At 34.4% G+C, this 19,504-nt stretch overlaps 1 protein-coding gene across 1 annotated transcript; it reads right to left on the reverse strand.

Annotated features, from left to right (window-relative positions):
- Nucleotides 1-403: 403 nt before the first annotated feature.
- Nucleotides 404-3,242, reverse strand: LOC139857188 (arginine decarboxylase-like). Its single transcript, XM_071845923.1, has one exon. It carries the CDS (start codon nucleotides 2,841-2,843, stop codon nucleotides 705-707), a length of 2,139 nt encoding a protein of 712 aa, XP_071702024.1. The 5' UTR covers nucleotides 2,844-3,242; the 3' UTR covers nucleotides 404-704.
- Nucleotides 3,243-19,504: the final 16,262 nt, after the last annotated feature.

The raw sequence follows: 19,504 nt of genomic DNA on the forward strand, positions 1-19,504 counted from the left end.
CTTTTCGTGTATCTTTTTACAACAAAAAAAGCCTACTTGTACATGATATTCATGCATATTTTGCATATTAAGATAAAAGAGAGTAACATAGAAGCAAAAGATTTATATCCTTGAACAAGAACACAAGTAAGATATCAAGATTGTTATGCTAACAATAAGTACATGTATACATACCTTTCTTCATATTTGAGCCGCGAACATAAAATAACTTCTTCCTAACAAATCAAATGCAAAAGCCTGACCAATGTAAGTGAGAGACTCAAACTTATACAGTATAATATAAATCTGCAAGCAAAGAATTCATAATAATCCTGCAGAACATGATTTGAAAAACATGTAAATACAACTATAACAGAAATGGGCAAACATGTATGACAAGATCACAAATTTTGAACCAATAAGATCCAAATAAGTACTTGTATTACCATAGAGAATGAACTACAGTATGAAGAAATAGATGGGGAGAAACACCGAATTTACATAACAGGAGATTCGGATGCACATAATTAATCCCCAAACTAGATCTTCATAATTTTATCATAGAAAGATAGAAAGCTCTCTTTCAATCTTGTTCATATGAAAAAAGAGAGCAGAACAAAATTAAAAGACAGCTACTTTAACTTAAAAACATAAACAAAGTGATGTTTGCAGATCAGAACGACCTCATAACAAACGACGAAACCAGAATACAACCTTCGTTTTTCTCAAGCACATACATAAGACCACTGTTCATCGTCACCGGAAACTGCATCAGCTCCAACGCCATTAAAATCGTCATCAGAACAGTAATAATACCCATTATTCCCATTTGCAGCAGCAACAGCAGTTAAACAGCATGAAGCTCCTACACTCAAATACGGCATGTTATGAAACGATTGAGCAATTCCACCTGCAATTATATCCCCACCCAAATCACCTTCTTCATGAAGGTACTCTTCGATCCTGTGCTTAAGCGTTTCAAACATGATCTCTGGTTCATGCTGCATCAAACGAAGAACGTCACTGCACGATGGACCCGGTACAGCTCGGGTCACTGCAAACCCAAATGGACCGTCACTCTGAGACACACGAACCACACTCGGACCACCAAACAGATTATGAACACCCCCAAGAGCTTCCTGATAAGCCCCTCCCAAAAACATCCCTAAATAGTATTTCATCCCGTTTTCGCCTTCCAATTCATGTAGCGGTAAGCTCGATTCACCTCCTATAAACTTGTCAATCTTTCCATCGCTGTCGCAAGTCAGATCAGATAAAATTCCCCTTTTTGTTGGACACTCGTCGAGACGATGAATCGGTAAGATAGGAAACAACTGTTGTATACCCCAGAAATCAGGAACCGATGTGAAAACCGAAAGGTTAACATGATACGTGCTAACCGAATTACCTACCCCGATTTCTTTAGCAACTAAATCACATAACCCATCAGTAGCAGCCAACTGTTCAATATCTAACAATCCATCCTTAAACTTTTCAACACATTTCTGCTTCATTTGATCAGCATAAGCCAAACAAGTTTCATAATCGCCTCTAACAGCACACTGCAACACGTTATGGTAATCCAAACTAGCGTCTTCCGGTAACCGCTCGACGAAATGCTGGACATCGAATGATGACATGGCTGGAACCGTATACTTGCTGGACGAAACCGCCTCAAATATCAGAATCGAATGATGGGACACAATAGCACGCCCACTTTCGCTACAAATTACAGGATGATTAACTGAATTCCTATCACAAACAAACTTCACTGCTTGAACAACCGCCATTGCGTACTCTTCCAAACCATAACCAACAGAAATATCAGAATTAGTTGATTTCGAACCATCGTAATCAATCCCAAGCCCACCACCTATATCGATAACTTTCATTGAAGCACCTAATCGAACTAATTCACAATAAATCTGTGCAGCTTCACCAACACCATCAGCCAACAAGGCTGTAGTAGGGATTTGGGATCCAATATGAAAATGTAACAATTGAAAGCAATCTATCATACCACATTGTTCAAGTTTTTTCACAACGCGCAGAATTTGCGTCGTTGTGAGACCGAATTTCCCTTTTTCGCCCGAAGTTGATCCAAAATGACCTGAATGTTTGGTTCTAAGTTTAGCGCGTACGCCAATAACCGGACGAACACCTAACTTAATACTTATATCAATCACAGAATCTAACTCTTCTTCTTGTTCAAGAACAATTACAGTGTTTAACGAAAGCTTTCGTGCAATTAAAGCTAATGAAATGTATTCAGCATCTTTAAAACCATTGCAAATTAAAAGCGATTCAGAACTACCTTTACAAAGAGAGCTCATAGCTAGAAGTAGCTCCGGTTTGGATCCGGCTTCCAACCCGAACCTAAATTCGGATCCAAATTTCACAATATCCTCAACCACGAAACGGTCTTGATTGCATTTCACCGGATACACACCTTGGTAATGCGAATTGTAACCTTGAGATTTAACGGCGTAATTAAACGCCGTTTGAAGGCATTCTAGTCGGTCTTTCAAAACGTCCGGGAACCGGACGATGAGCGGCAGCCGAAGGTCTAAACCGCCGGTGGATTTTGAATCGGAAGCTTTTTTCACAACTTTTAATAGATCTATTTCCTGGTGGTTCATTGTACGGTCACCGTGTGGCCGGACGGTGACGTTACCGGAGGAGTTAACGGAAAAGTACGGCGCTCCCCAGCCGTCGACGTTATACAGCTCGTTAGAATGGTCCGGCGACCAATGAGCGTTGGCGGCGGCGGCGTTCGTCGACAGAGGTACGCCGGAGAATAGGTCCGGCGCAGGAAGAGAAAGTGCTGCCATGGCGGAATCAACGGAAAGCGCTAGGGCAGGCATGTCTTCTTCTCCGATCTGATTGATTTTTGGTTAACAGGGGGTTAAAATGAAAAAATGAAAGAATTATAAGGACTGAAATTGATAAAGTTTGTAAAGGTAGGGGGCTTTAAAACCCGCCGAGGCCGGAGCCCCGGCTACCCCCACAAAAGTAGCAGAAGGAGATCGGAATCAAAGGAGAAACAAACCCTAGCCTTTTAATCAAAACAAATATCCCCACAACTAACGCTCAGAAGATGAAATTAAATAATTTTAGTGAAAAATATCGGGTTTGAAAAGTAACGGCGTTAGTGAATTTAATGGATATGTATTGATTCCACCATACAAAATTGGGAGGAGGTGACGGAAACCTAACGGCAATGAAGATTGGAGATAAAAAGAGAGAGAATTGGGATTCAGATATTGAACTGGGCGAGAATTGCATGGGAGTTGATGGGCATTTATATAGAAGTCCGTTTTTTTAGGTTGGCCAAAGAACTCCACCTTTTATTTAGGTTTAAATTTAAAATTAAAATATACACACAGTAATATTTATATTTATGCGGAGTATTTATTTTTCTATTCTTAAAAGTAAAAAATTGATTTGATTTTGGAGAATTTTAAGCCAACAAGTCAATTGCAAGTGAAAAAGTCCTCTAATATTGTTTAGAGCACGGGGTGTCAGGCGTGACTTGGTGAGTCAGAAAAAATGGGGAGTGGTGACCTATGTTACTGGAGCATGTCAGTTTTTATTTTTATTATTTTTTAATAATTTTAAATATAACATATATTAATAAAAATAACTTTCATTAAAAAAAAATTACATTTCCTAAGAAAATAAAAAAAATACGATTCCTAAAAATTAAAAAAAAAACATTACGATTCCTAAAAAAAGAAAACATTACCAACTTAAAATTAAAAATAAAAACATTACAAGTCCTAAAAATAAAAAAACAAACCGAAATTTCCTAAAAATTAACTCGTACGATCGAGCATTTCACGGGGTTTTAGGACTATTGTATCCCTCATCACTCTCGTTGTGCGGGTAGTGAGGATGTGGGTGGCGGATGAATTCTCGGGACCATATGTAGATACAATACAAGTCGATAGACTCGTCGTTGAGTTTTGCTTTCCCGATTAGTTCTTCCTATTCTTGTTCAGTCGTGAGAAACTCAAAGGTTTGAGTTTCTGGAATGATGTACATAAAATCCGAGGCCTCGAAGTCGACATGCTCTCGTATGTAGTCGAACAAACGCCCTGTGTCCCACCCATTAACGTCGAGGGACTTGAACGGAGCACATTGCGAGTTGGAATACGATTTCCAATCCTCGCTGAGCTTTCCACCGTGGTAAACATTCGATGAAACAATGGAAGAATTCATATTTTTTTAAGTATACTCGTGTGTTTAAATTGAGAAGGGGAAAGAATGTGTGTTTTTTTAAATTTAGAAGGAGTAGTATATATAATAAAAGTGGGGATAAAAAAAAACAAAAAGGTCGTTGCATGCGTCGCAGCCTCGACTGACTGGACCGAAACGAGCTCAGGCGACTGTGACAACCCGGAAATTTCCGACCAAATTTAAACTTAATCTTTATATGTTTCCGACACGATAAGCAAAGTTTGTTAAGTTGAATCTCAAAAAATTTAAACTGTGTTCATACATTCATTTAACCTCGACCAAATTTCGACGATTCACGAACCATTATATAAATGGATATATATATATATATATATATATATATATATATATATATATATATATATATATATATATATATATATATATATATATATATATATATATTATAACTTGAAAATGTTAACAAAGTATTAAATGTATAATACTTTACATGAACGTATTTGTTTCAATATGTTTATCGATAGAATTAGAAGATAATATCAAATGATTGAATTATCAGATACATTGTGATATGATTAAGGTCTCTGTTGTGAGATCCACTGTGATTTGAGAAATCTATTCTTTTAACGGTATTGGGAATAATTGGTAAAGTGATTTACAAGTAAGAATAAAAGTATCAAATAACGGGAACTAGACAAAAGTTAGTGGAGATTCCTGTTTGATTTCTAATTCATGCTTTACAATATTTTCCTCGTGACTTTGATAAGATAATTAGTTTAACTTTCATTTTATATGAAAGTAATGAGACGACCCGTCCTAATCCATAAGGACGAATACAATAACATATGGTTAAATTACGAGATATTTGACCTCTATATGATACATTTTACAAACATTGCATTCGTTTTTAAAAGACAACCTTTCATTACATCGAAGGTTGACAAGTATGCATACCCTTTCATAATATATCCAAACTATATATGACTTAATATGTCATTTACTTAATAATGATCTTTATTGAACTCAACGACTTGAATGCAACGTCCTTTGAAATATGTCATGTATGACTCCATGTATTATCTTTAAAATGAGCAAATGCACAGCGGAAGATTTCTTTCAAACCTGATAATAAACATGCTTTCAAGTGTCAACCAAAAGGTTGGTGAGTTCATTAGTTTATCATAATCGATTATTTCCATAATTTTAATAGACCACAAGATTTTTATTTTCATTTCTCATAAACATCATCTCATATCAGGCATTTCGCAAAAACTGCATAGAGATAAAAATCATTCATATGGTGAACACCTGGTAATCGACATTAACAAAACGCGTCTATAATATCCCCATCATTCCGGGACTCTCATCGGACATGATAAAATAGAAGTACTAAAGCATCCATAACCCGGATGGGGTTTGTTAGGCCCAATAGATCTATCTTTAGGATTCGCGTCAATTAGGGTTTCTGTTCCCTAATTCTTAGATTACCAGATTAAAAAGGGTGATATTCGATTCGATAATCCAACCATAGAATGTAGTTTCGATTACTTGTGTCTATTTCGTAAAACATTTATAAAAGCAACGCATGTATTCTCAGTTCCAAAAATATATATTGCAAAGGCATTTAAAAATGGAGCAAATGAAACTCACGATACGATATTTTGTAGTAAAAATATGCATACGACGGAACTGAACAATGCAGGGTTGGCCTCGGATTCACGAACCTATATCATTCATATATATATTAAAACATATACTTGTAATCGAACAAATATATATATTATTATTAGTGATATAATTTTTTTTATATCAATAACTTATATATTTCATTATTTAATTAAATTCATTCATTTTATATGTTTTAAATAAATAAAAATATTAACATTGTTAAGTTATGTGTATTAAATATATATTTTTATATGAATATCATTTGTTTGTTAAAAGTAGTAAAATAATATTAGTAATGGTAAAAATGATAATAATGATAATACTTAATATTACTAATAAAGATAATAATGTTAATAATTCTGTTAATGATAATAATAATAATGATATTAATAATATTAACTGTAAAAATATTAATTTTACTATTAATGATAGTTATGATAATGATTTCAATACTTATATAATAATAATGATACTCATGATAATATTAATAATAATACTTATAATGATCTGATAACATTGTTAATAATGATAATACTAATACTAATAATCTTAGAATGTTACTAATATTAATATTTATAAAAATAATAATAAATTGTATTATCTTCATAATAATAATAATCGTAATAATCATAATAAAATGATAATAATACTAAAATGGTAAAATTAATAATAATAATGATATTAGTAATATTTATAATAATACTAATGATAATATTAAGAATAATACTACTTAATAATAATACTTGTAATGAAAATAATATAAACTATATTAAGGATAATAATTTCATTAATCATGTTATTAATAATAATATTGATAATAACTAATAATACCATAATACAAATAAATAATAATAATAATAACATTAATCCTAAATAATAATACTTGGCAATGATAATAATATTAGCAATAATAATGTTAATACTAATTATAATTACTATAGTTGCAATAATAATAATAAGTGATAATTAACAATGATAATAATTATAAGATTAATAATAATAACAATAATGATAATAATAATAATAATAATTTTTGGTTTTTTTAAAAAAAAAAAAAACTACCTCAAAATGCTTTAAAAAAAATAACAGCCACTAGCCGGACTTGAACCCGAGACCTCTCGCTAACCCGTCAACAACCCAAGCCATCGAACCAATTCTTTTTTTCTATGTTAATATATAACAGATACATATATAACCCGTGTTCCTGTTTTCCTTTCTTCTTCATCAAAACAATTCGATCAGGAATCCAGCCATAAATCAAAACGAGGAAAAATGAATTTGAATTAAGACTTGTAATTGAAATAGGAACGTTCCATCGTGGTTGATTTGCATTATTAAAAAAATTTTAAAATTAAACAACTGCTGCTGCAGACGCGAAGAACACATTCAAACTCAAACATTGATTTTGATCTTTGGACGTTTTTTTGAATATAATTACAACATGAAACAGGTTTAAATCACTCCCATAGACTTTCTGAATCCTCAATTGATCTTGAAACTTCAAAACAATTTCAAAATTTACGAAGAACAACCTGTTTGACTTTTGAAAATAAAAGTTTGACTCCAAAATTGGAACTCGATAGATAAAATTGGACTTTGAAACTTTTTAGATAGTTTAAACGAAGGATATCTAACAACATTGCATTGATGGATTTTGAAATTTAATTCGAACTCGAGGTTTTGAAAAAATTAAACAAGAACAGACAGAGGTCTAAGAGTAAGCAAGTTGGTTAAATCCTTGCTCTCTTCGAACTTGTCATTTTGGGTGGAATACGTCTTTTGGTGATTGTACATTTAGAGAAATTAATGTCTTTGAATTGGTGTATTTTTGTAGTGAATATGTGGCGTTGTTAAGTAAGTGAATATTGAGTCTCGACTATTTGTATGGGTACATCTAAAATTTGGGCGAACGTGTCGTGTCAAACTTTGTACGAACTATTTAGTCGTAAAGTCATTAAATTGTTTGCATGGTAATACGGATGTGGATTTTGGGTGTTGGAATCGGGTATTGGAAATGTTAAGACACTTTGGTTGATAAAATCATAGATAACACTCATTTGTAATGGGTCTTAATTACCACTTTTGTTGTGTTATGGGTCATTGTAACTAGTCAATGGTTGTAAATGTTTGACCTTGTTGAAATTGTTGTTAGTGATAAACGTTGGGTCAAAAAATGTCAATTTTGGGCAAAATGAGGAATAAAGTAGTTTATCCGCCTGGTAAGATGTATATGAAATGTCCCGTTCTTATTGATTAAAAACGTTCCATATTAATTGATTTCGTTGCGAGGTTTTGACCTCTATATGAGACGTTTTTCAAAGACTGCATTCATTTTTAAAACAAACCATAACCTTTATTTCATAGATAAAGGTTTTTAAAAAGCTTTACGTAGATTATCAAATAATGATAATCTAAAATATCCTGTTTACATACGACCATTACATAATGGTTTACAATACAAATATGTTACAACAAAATAAGTTTCTTGAATGCAGTTTTTACACAATATCATACAAGCATGGACTCCAAATCTCGTCCTTATTTAAGTATACGACAGCGGAAGCTCTTAATAATCACCTGAGAATAAACATGCTTAAAACGTCAACAAAAAATGTTGGTGAGATATAGGTTTAACCTATATATATCAAATCATAATAATAGACCACAAGATTTCATATTTCAATACACATCCCATACATAGAGATAAAAATCATTCATATGGTGAACACCTGGTAACCGACATTAACAAGATGCATATATAAGAATATCCCGATCATTCCGGGACACCCTTCGGATATGATATAAGTTTCGAAGTACTAAAGCATCCGGTACTTTGGATGGGGTTTGTTAGGCCCAATAGATCTATCTTTAGGATTCGCGTCAATTAGGGTGTCTGTTCCCTAATTCTTAGATTACCAGACTTAATAAAAAGGGGCATATTCGATTTCGATAATTCAACCATAGAATGTAGTTTCACGTACTTGTGTCTATTTTTTAAATCATTTATAAAACCTGCATGTATTCTCATCCCAAAAATATTAGATTTTAAAAGTGGGACTATAACTCACTTTCACAGATTTTTACTTCGTCGGGAAGTAAGAATTGGCCACTGGTTGATTCACGAACCTATAACAATATATACATATATATCAAAGTATGTTCAAAATATATTTACAACACTTTTAATATATTTTGATGTTTTAAGTTTATTAAGTCAGCTATCCTCGTTAGTAACCTACAACTAGTTGTCCACAGTTAGATGTACAGAAATAAATCAATAAATATTATCTTGAATCAATCCACGACCCAGTGTATACGTATCTCAGTATTGATCACAACTCAAACTATATATATTTTGGAATCAACCTCAACCCTGTATAGCTAACTCCAACATTCACATATAGAGTGTCTATGGTTGTTCCGAAATATATATAGATGTGTTGACATGATAGGTCGAAACATTGTATACGTGTCTATGGTATCTTAAGATTACATAATATATAATACAAGTTGATTAAGTTATGGTTGGAATAGATTTGTTACCAATTTTCACGTAGCTAAAATGAGAAAAATTATCCAATCTTGTTTTACCCATAACTTCTTCATTTTAAATCCGTTTTGAGTGAATCAAATTGCTATGGTTTCATATTGAACTCTATTTTATGAATCTAAACAGAAAAAGTATAGGTTTATAGTCGGAAAAATAAGTTACAAGTCGTTTTCGTAAAGGTAGTCATTTCAGTCGAAAGAACGACGTCTAGATGACCATTTTAGAAAACATACTTCCACTTTGAGTTTAACCATAATTTTTGGATATAGTTTTATGTTCATAATAAAAATCATTTTATCAGAATAACAACTTTTAAATCAAAGTTTATCATAGTTTTTAATTAACTAACCCAAAACAGCCCGCGGTGTTACTACGACGGCGTAAATCCGGTTTTACGGTGTTTTTCGTGTTTCCAGGTTTTAAATCATTAAGTTAGCATATCATATAGATATAGAACATGTGTTTAGTTGATTTTAAAAGTCAAGTTAGAAGGATTAACTTTTGTTTGCAAACAAGTTTAGAATTAACTAAACTATGTTCTAGTGATTACAAGTTTAAACCTTCGAATAAGATAACTTTATATGTATGAATCGAATGATGTTATGAACATCATTACTACCTTAAGTTCCTTGGATAAACCTACTGGAAAAGAGAAAAATGGATCTAGCTTCAACGGATCCTTGGATGGCTCGAAGTTCTTGAAGCAGAATCATGACACGAAAACAAGTTCAAGTAAGATCATCACTTGAAATAAGATTGTTATAGTTATAGAAATTGAACCAAAGTTTGAATATGATTATTACCTTGTATTAGAATAATAACCTACTGTAAGAAACAAAGATTTCTTGAGGTTGGATGATCACCTTACAAGATTGGAAGTGAGCTAGCAAACTTGAAAGTATTCTTGATTTTATGTAACTAGAACTTGTAGAATATATGAAGAACACTTAGAACTTGAAGATAGAACTTGAGAGAGATTAATTAGATGAATAAAATTGAAGAATGAAAGTGTTTATAGGTGTTTTTGGTCGTTGGTGTATGGATTAGATATAAAGGATATGTAATTTTGTTTTCATGTAAATAAGTCATGAATGATTACTCATATTTTTGTAATTTTATGAGATATTTCATGCTAGTTGCCAAATGATGGTTCCCACATGTGTTAGGTGACTCACATGGGCTGCTAAGAGCTGATCATTGGAGTGTATATACCAATAGTACATACATCTAAAAGCTGTGTATTGTACGAGTACGAATACGGGTGCATACGAGTAGAATTGTTGATGAAACTGAACGAGGATGTAATTGTAAGCAATTTTGTTAAGTAGAAGTATTTTGATAAGTGTATTGAAGTCTTTCAAAAGTGTATAAATACATATTAAAACACTACATGTATATACATTTTAACTGAGTCGTTAAGTCATCGTTAGTCGTTACATGTAAGTGTTGTTTTGAAACCTTTAGGTTAACGATCTTGTTAAATGTTGTTAACCCAATGTTTATAATATCAAATGAGATTTTAAATTATTATATTATCATAATATTATCATGTATAAATATCTCTTAATATGATATATATACATTAAATGTCTTTACAACGATAATCGTTACATATATGTCTCGTTTAAAAAATCATTAAGTTAGTAGTCTTATTTTTACATATGTATTTCATTGTTAATACACTTAATAATATATTTACTTATCATTTAACATAATTAACCAAGTGTATCAATATCTTAATATGATTCATATGTACCTAGTAAGACGTTGTTATAACGATAATCGTTATATATATCGTTTTCGAGTTTCTTAAATTAATAGTCTCATTTTTATGTATATAACTCATTGTTAAAATACCTAATGAGATACATACTTATAATAAAAACATGTTAACTATATATATAACCATATATATGTCATCGTATAGTTTTTACAAGTTTTAACGTTCGTGAATCACCGGTCAACTTGGGTGGTCAATTGTCTATATGAAACATATTTCAATTAATCAAGTCTTAACAAGTTTGATTGCTTAACATGTTGGAAACATTTAATCATGTAAATATCAATCTCAATTAATATATATAAACATGGAAAAGTTCGGGTCACTACAGTACCTACCCGTTAAATAAATTTCGTCCCGAAATTTTAAGCTGTTGAAGGTGTTGACGAATCTTCTGGAAATAGATACGGGTATTTCTTCTTCATCTGATCTTCACGCTCCCAGGTGAACTCAGGTCCTCTTCGAGCATTCCATCAAACCTTAACAATTGGTATCTTGTTTTGCTTAAGTCTTTTAACCTCACGATCCATTATTTCGACGGGTTCTTCGATGAATTGAAGTTTTTCGTTGATTTGGATTTCATCTAACGGAATAGTGAGATCTTCTTTAGCAAAACATTTCTTCAAATTCGAGACGTGGAAAGTGTTATGTACAGCCGCGAGTTGTTGAGGTAACTCAAGTCGGTAAGCTACTGGTCCGACACGATCAATAATCTTGAATGGTCCAATATACCTTGGATTTAATTTCCCTCGTTTACCAAATCGAACAACGCCTTTCCAAGGTGAAACTTTAAGCATGAACATCTCTCCAATTTCAAATTCTATATCTTTTATTTTAATGTCAGCGTAGCTCTTTTGTCGACTTTGGGCGGTTTTCAACCGTTGTTGAATTTGGATGATCTTCTCGGTAGTTTCTTGTATAATCTCCGGACCCGTAATCTGTCTATCCCCCACTTCACTCCAACAAATCGGAGACCTGCACTTTCTACCATAAAGTGCTTCAAACGGCGCCATCTCAATGCTTGAATGGTAGCTGTTGTTGTAGGAAAATTCTGCTAACGGTAGATGTCGATCCCAACTGTTTCCGAAATCAATAACACATGCTCGTAGCATGTCTTCAAGCGTTTGTATCGTCCTTTCGCTCTGCCCATCAGTTTGTGGATGATAGGCAGTATTCATGTCTAGACGAGTTCCTAATGCTTGCTGTAATGTCTGCCAGAATCTTGAAATAAATCTGCCATCCCTATCAGAGATAATAGAGATTGGTATTCCATGTCTGGAGACGACTTCCTTCAAATACAGTCGTGCTAACTTCTCCATCTTGTCATCTTCTCTTATTGGCAGGAAGTGTGCTGATTTGGTGAGACGATCAACTATTACCCAAATAGTATCAAAACCACTTGCAGTCCTTGGCAATTTAGTGATGAAATCCATGGTAATGTTTTCCCATTTCCATTCCGGGATTTCGGGTTGTTGAAGTAGACCTGATGGTTTCTGATGCTCAGCTTTGACCTTAGAACACGTCAAACATTCTCCTACGTATTTAGCAACATCGGCTTTCATACCCGGCCACCAAAAATGTTTCTTGAGATCCTTGTACATCTTCCCCGTTCCAGGATGTATTGAGTATCTGGTTTTATGAGCTTCTCTAAGTACCATTTCTCTCATATCTCCAAATTTTGGTACCCAAATCCTTTCAGCCCTATACCGGGTTCCGTCTTCCCGAATATTAAGATGCTTCTCCGATCCTTTGGGTATTTCATCCTTTAAATTTCCCTCTTTTAAAACTCCTTGTTGCGACTCCTTTATTTGAGTAGTAAGGTTATTATGAATCATTATATTCATAGATTTTACTCGAATGGGTTCTCTGTCCTTCCTGCTCAAGGCATCGGCTACCACATTTGCCTTCCCCGGGTGGTAGCGAATCTCAAAGTCGTAATCATTCAACAATTCAATCCACCTACGCTGCCTCATATTCAGTTGTTTCTGATTAAATATGTGTTGAAGACTTTTGTGGTCGGTATATATAATACTTTTGACCCCATATAAGTAGTGCCTCCAAGTCTTTAATGCAAAAACAACCGCGCCTAATTCCAAATCATGTGTCGTATAATTTTGCTCGTGAATCTTCAATTGTCTAGAGGCATAAGCAATCACCTTCATTCGTTGCATTAATACACAACCGAGACCTTGCTTTGATGCGTCACAATAAATCACAAAATCATCATTCCCTTCAGGCAATGACAATATAGGTGCCGTAGTTAGCTTTTTCTTCAATAACTGAAACGCTTTCTCTTGTTCATCCTTCCATTCAAATTTCTTCCCTTTATGCGTTAATGCAGTCAAGGGTTTTGCTATTATGGAAAAGTCTTGGATGAACCTTCTGTAGTAACCAGCTAGTCCTAAAAACTGGCGTATGTGTTTCGGAGTTTTCGGGGTTTCCCACTTTTCAACAGTTTCTATCTTTGCCGGATCCACCTTAATACCTTCTTTGTTCACTATGTGACCGAGGAATTGAACTTCTTCCAACCAAAATGCACACTTTGAAAACTTAGCGTACAATTCTTCCTTCCTCAATACTTCTAACACCTTTCTCAAATGTTCACTGTGTTCTTGGTCATTCTTTGAGTAAATAAGTATGTCATCAATGAAAACAATGACAAACTTGTCAAGGTATGGTCCACACACTCGGTTCATAAGGTCCATGAACACAGCTGGTGCATTAGTTAAACCAAACGGCATGACCATAAACTCGTAATGACCGTAACTTGTTCTGAAAGCAGTCTTTGGAATATCATCTTCTTTCACCCGCATTTGATGATACCCGGAACGTAAGTCAATCTTTGAATAAACAGACGAGCCTTGTAGTTGATCAAATAAGTCGTCGATTCTCGGTAGTGGGTAGCGGTTCTTGATGGTAAGTTTGTTCAACTCTCGGTAGTCGATACACAACCTGAATGTACCATCTTTCTTCTTGACAAACAAAACAGGAGCTCCCCATGGTGATGTGCTTGGTCGAATGAAACCACGCTCTAAAAGTTCTTGTAATTGACTTTGCAGTTCTTTCATCTCGCTGGGTGCGAGTCTGTAAGGAGCACGAGCTATTGGTGCAGCTCCTGGTACAAGATCTATTTGAAATTCAACGGATCGATGTTGGGGTAATCCCGGTAATTCTTTCGGAAATACATCGGGAAATTCTTTTGCAATGGGAACATCATTGATGCTCTTTTCTTCAGTTTGTACTTTCTCGACGTGTGCTAGAACAGCATAGCAACCTTTTCTTATTAGTTTTTGTGCCTTCAAATTACTAATAAGATGTAGCTTCGTGTTGCCCTTTTCTCCGTACACCATTAAGGGTTTTCCTCTTTCTCGTATAATGCGAATTGCATTTTTGTAACAGACGATCTCTGCTTTCACTTCTTTCAACCAGTCCATACCGATTATCACATCAAAACTCCCTAACTCTACTGGTATCAAATCAATCTTAAATGTTTCGCTAACCAGTTTAATTTCTCGATTCCCACATATATTATCTGCTGAAATTAATTTACCATTTGCTAATTCGAGTAAAAATTTACTATCCAAAGGCGTCAATGGACAACTTAATTTAGCACAAAAATCTCTACTCATATAGCTTCTATCCGCACCCGAATCAAATAAAACGTAAGCAGATTTATTATCAATAAGAAACGTACCCGTAACAAGCTCCGGGTCTTCCTGTGCCTCTGCCGCATTAATATTGAAAACTCTTCCGCGGCCTTGTCCATTCGTGTTCTCCTGGTTCGGGCAATTTCTAATAATGTGGCCCGGTTTTCCACATTTATAACAAACTACATTGGCATAACTTGCTCCGACACTACTTGCTCCGCCATTACTCGTTCCGACACCATTTGTTCCTTTGGTTCTATTAACCCCTGGTCCGTAGACCTCACACTTCGCCGCGCTATGACCATTTCTTTTACACTTGTTGCAAAATTTGGTGCAGAACCCCGAGTGATACTTTTTACACCTTTGGCATAGCTGCTTCTGATTGTTGTTGTTGTTGCGGTTATTATTGTTGTTGGGATGATTGTTGTAGTTGCTGTTGCTGTTGTTGTTGTTGTTGTTGTTGTTGTTGGGCCGTTTGTTGTAGTTGCGATTGATGTTGCGATTGTTGGGATAATTGTTGCGATTATTGTTGTAATTGCTGTTGTTGTTGTATTGGTGATTCTTATCACCGTTTTTCTCCCACTTTCTTTTGACTTGCTTCACATTGGCCTCTTCAGTAGTCTGTTCTTTAATTCTTTCTTCAATCTGGTTCACTAGTTTGTGAGCCATTCTACATGCCTGTTGTATAGAGGCGGGCTCGTGTGAACTTATATCTTCTTGGATTCTTTCCGGTAATCCTTTCACAAATGCGTCGATCTTCTCTTCCTCATCTTCGAATGCTCCCGGACACAATAGGCACAATTCTGTGAATCGTCTTTCGTATGTGGTAATATCAAATCCTTGGGTTCGTAACCCTCTAAGTTCTGTCTTGAGCTTATTGACCTCGGTTCTGGGACGGTACTTCTCGTTCATCAAGTGCTTGAATGCTGACCACGGTAGTGCGTACGCATCGTCTTGTCCCACTTGCTCTAGATAGGTATTCCACCATGTTAACGCAGAACCTGTGAAGGTATGCGTAGCGTACTTCACTTTGTCTTCTTCAGTACACTTACTTATGGCAAACACCGATTCGACCTTCTCGGTCCACCGTTTCAATCCGATCGGTCCTTCGGTTCCATCGAATTCCAAAGGTTTGCAGGCAGTGAATTCTTTGTAGGTGCATCCTACACGATTTCCTGTACTGCTAGATCCAAGGTTATTGTTGGTATGTAGCGCAGCCTGTACTGCGGCTATGTTTGAAGCTAGAAAAGTACGGAATTCCTCTTCATTCATATTCACGGTGTGTCGAGTAGTCGGTGCCATTTCCTTCAAAATAGTCAAATGGAACAAGTTAATCATACAGAATATTAAGAGTAGTTAATAGTATTTCGTAGCATAATATGAACTCATTTATAAAAGCTTTTTCTTCATATTAGCGTTTTATAAGTTTAAATTCGGGTAGTACCTACCCGTTAAGTTCATACTTAGTAGCTAATATACAATTCAACTACTACAATTCTATATGAAAAACTGATTATAATAATATTTCGCGTTCAAACTTTTATACAATATTTTACAAACTTACAATACCGCTTATTTTACATAAAGCATGAAATATAGCACACAATAACTTTGATACAAGATAGTTGTGAAGATAATTCTAGCTAGTACACAAGTCGTTCAGCAAAGGCAATAAAAACACGTAATTCATACGTCCAGAAACAAGTCATGCATTCTGGTTTTACTAGGACTACTTCCCATCCTTGGTCTTGTGGAACATAACCGTTATGGCCGTTGATAAGACAGCGTGTTGTAACGTCGTCAAAGGGACGAGGGTTACGTAATGTCCAACAGTCTCGTAATAATCTAAAAACCTCATTTCTTACCCCAATTACCGACTCCGTCACTTGTGGAAATGTTTTGTTTAATAGTTGTAGCCCGATGTTCTTGTTCTCACTTTGGCGAGAAGTGAACATTACTAATCCGTAAGCATAACATGCTTCTTTATGTTGCATGTTAGCCGCTTTTTCTAAATCACGAAGTCCAATATTCGGATATATTGAGTCAAAATAATTTCCGTTGCGTAAAATAGCATTTGGGTTCCCCGCAATATATGCGTCAAAGTAAACACATCGTAACTTATGGGTTTCCCAATGTGATATCCCCCATCTTTCAAATGAAAGTATCTTATAAACCAAGACATTCTTGGAACGTTCTTCGAATGTCTTACAAACTGATCTCGCCTTAAATAGTTGTGCCGAGGAATTCTGGCCGACTCTAGACAAGATTTCATCAATCATGTCTCCGGGTAGGTCTCTTAAAATATTGGGTTGTCTATCCATTTTGTGTTTTTAAACTGTAAAATAGACAAGAGTTAGATTCATAAAAAAAATACTTATTAATACAAGCAATTTTTACATATATCATAAAGCATAAGAACACTATATTACATATATTACACCACACGAATACAACTATCTTATTCCGACTCGCTCGTTTCTTCTTCTTCGGTTTTGGTTCGTTTTGCCAAGTTTCTAGGGATATATGATGTTCCCCTAATACTAACTGTCGTTTTCCATAACGGTTTAGAAAAACCTGGTGGTTTAGAGGTTCCCGGGTCATTGTTACAACTTAAGGACTTCGGGGGTTGACGATACATATAAAGTTCATCGGGGTTGGAATTAGATTTCTCTATTTTTATGCCCTTTCCCTTATTATTTTCTTTTGCCTTTTTAAATTCAGTTGGGGTAATTTCTATAACATCATCGGAATTCTTGTCGGAATCCGATTCATCGGAGAATTGGTAATCCTCCCAATATTTTGCTTCCTTGGCGGAAACACCATTGACCATAATTAACCTTGGTCGGTTGGTTGAGGATTTTCTTTTACTTAACCGTTTTATTATTTCCCCCACCGGTTCTACTTCTTCATCCGGTTCCGATTCTTCTTCCGGTTCCGATTCTTCTTCCGGTTCCTCTTCGGGAACTTGTGAATCAGTCCACGAATCATTCCAATTTACATTTGACACTTCATTATTATTAGGTGAGTCAATGGGACTTGTTCTAGAGGTAGACATCTATCACATAATATCAAACGCGTTAAGAGATTAATATATCACATAATATTCACATGTTAAAAATATATAGTTTCCAACAAAATTTGTTAAGCAATCATTTTTCAAGTAAACACGGTCGAAGTCCAGACTCACTAATGCATCCTAACAAACTCGATAAGACACACTAATGCAAAATTCTGGTTCTCTAAGACCAACGCTCTGATACCAACTGAAATGTCCCGTTCTTATTGATTAAAAACGTTCCATATTAATTGATTTCGTTGCGAGGTTTTGACCTCTATATGAGACGTTTTTCAAAGACTGCATTCATTTTTAAAACAAACCATAACCTTTATTTCATAGATAAAGGTTTTTAAAAAGCTTTACGTAGATTATCAAATAATGATAATCTAAAATATCCTGTTTACATACGACCATTACATAATGGTTTACAATACAAATATGTTACAACAAAATAAGTTTCTTGAATGCAGTTTTTACACAATATCATACAAGCATGGACTCCAAATCTCGTCCTTATTTAAGTATGCGACAGCGGAAGCTCTTAATAATCACCTGAGAATAAACATGCTTAAAACGTCAACAAAAAATGTTGGTGAGTTATAGGTTTAACCTATATATATCAAATCATAATAATAGACCACAAGATTTCATATTTCAATACACATCCCATACATAGAGATAAAAATCATTCATATGGTGAATACCTGGTAACCGACATTAACAAGATGCATATATAAGAATATCCCCATCATTCCGGGACACCCTTCGGATATGATATAAGTTTCGAAGTACTAAAGCATCCGGTACTTTGGATGGGGTTTGTTAGGCCCAATAGATCTATCTTTAGGATTCGCGTCAATTAGGGTGTCTGTTCCCTAATTCTTAGATTACCAGACTTAATAAAAAGGGGCATATTCGATTTCGATAATTCAACCATAGAATGTAGTTTCACGTACTTGTGTCTATTTTGTAAATCATTTATAAAACCTGCATGTATTCTCATCCCAAAAATATTAGATTTTAAAAGTGGGACTATAACTCACTTTCACAGATTTTTACTTCGTCGGGAAGTAAGACTTGGCCACTGGTTGATTCACGAACCTATAACAATATATACATATATATCAAAGTATGTTCAAAATATATTTACAACACTTTTAATATATTTTGATGTTTTAAGTTTATTAAGTCAGCTGTCCTCGTTAGTAACCTACAACTAGTTGTCCACAGTTAGATGTACAAAAATAAATCGATAAATATTATCTTGAATCAATCCACGACCCAGTGTATACGTATCTCAGTATTGATCACAACTCAAACTATATATATTTTGGAATCAACCTCAACCCTGTATAGCTAACTCCAACATTCACATATAGAGTGTCTATGGTTGTTCCGAAATATATATAGATGTGTCGACATGATAGGTCGAAAAATTGTATACGTGTCTATGGTATCTCAAGATTACATAATATATAATACAATTTGATTAAGTTATGGTTGGAATAGATTTGTTACCAATTTTCACGTAGCTAAAATGAGAAAAATTATCCAATCTTGTTTTACCCATAACTTCTTCATTTTAAATCCGTTTTGAGTGAATCAAATTGCTATGGTTTCAT

The sequence above is a fragment of the Rutidosis leptorrhynchoides genome, chromosome 7 (assembly GCF_046630445.1).
Source record: "Rutidosis leptorrhynchoides isolate AG116_Rl617_1_P2 chromosome 7, CSIRO_AGI_Rlap_v1, whole genome shotgun sequence".
Taxonomy (NCBI): Eukaryota; Viridiplantae; Streptophyta; class Magnoliopsida; order Asterales; family Asteraceae; genus Rutidosis; species Rutidosis leptorrhynchoides.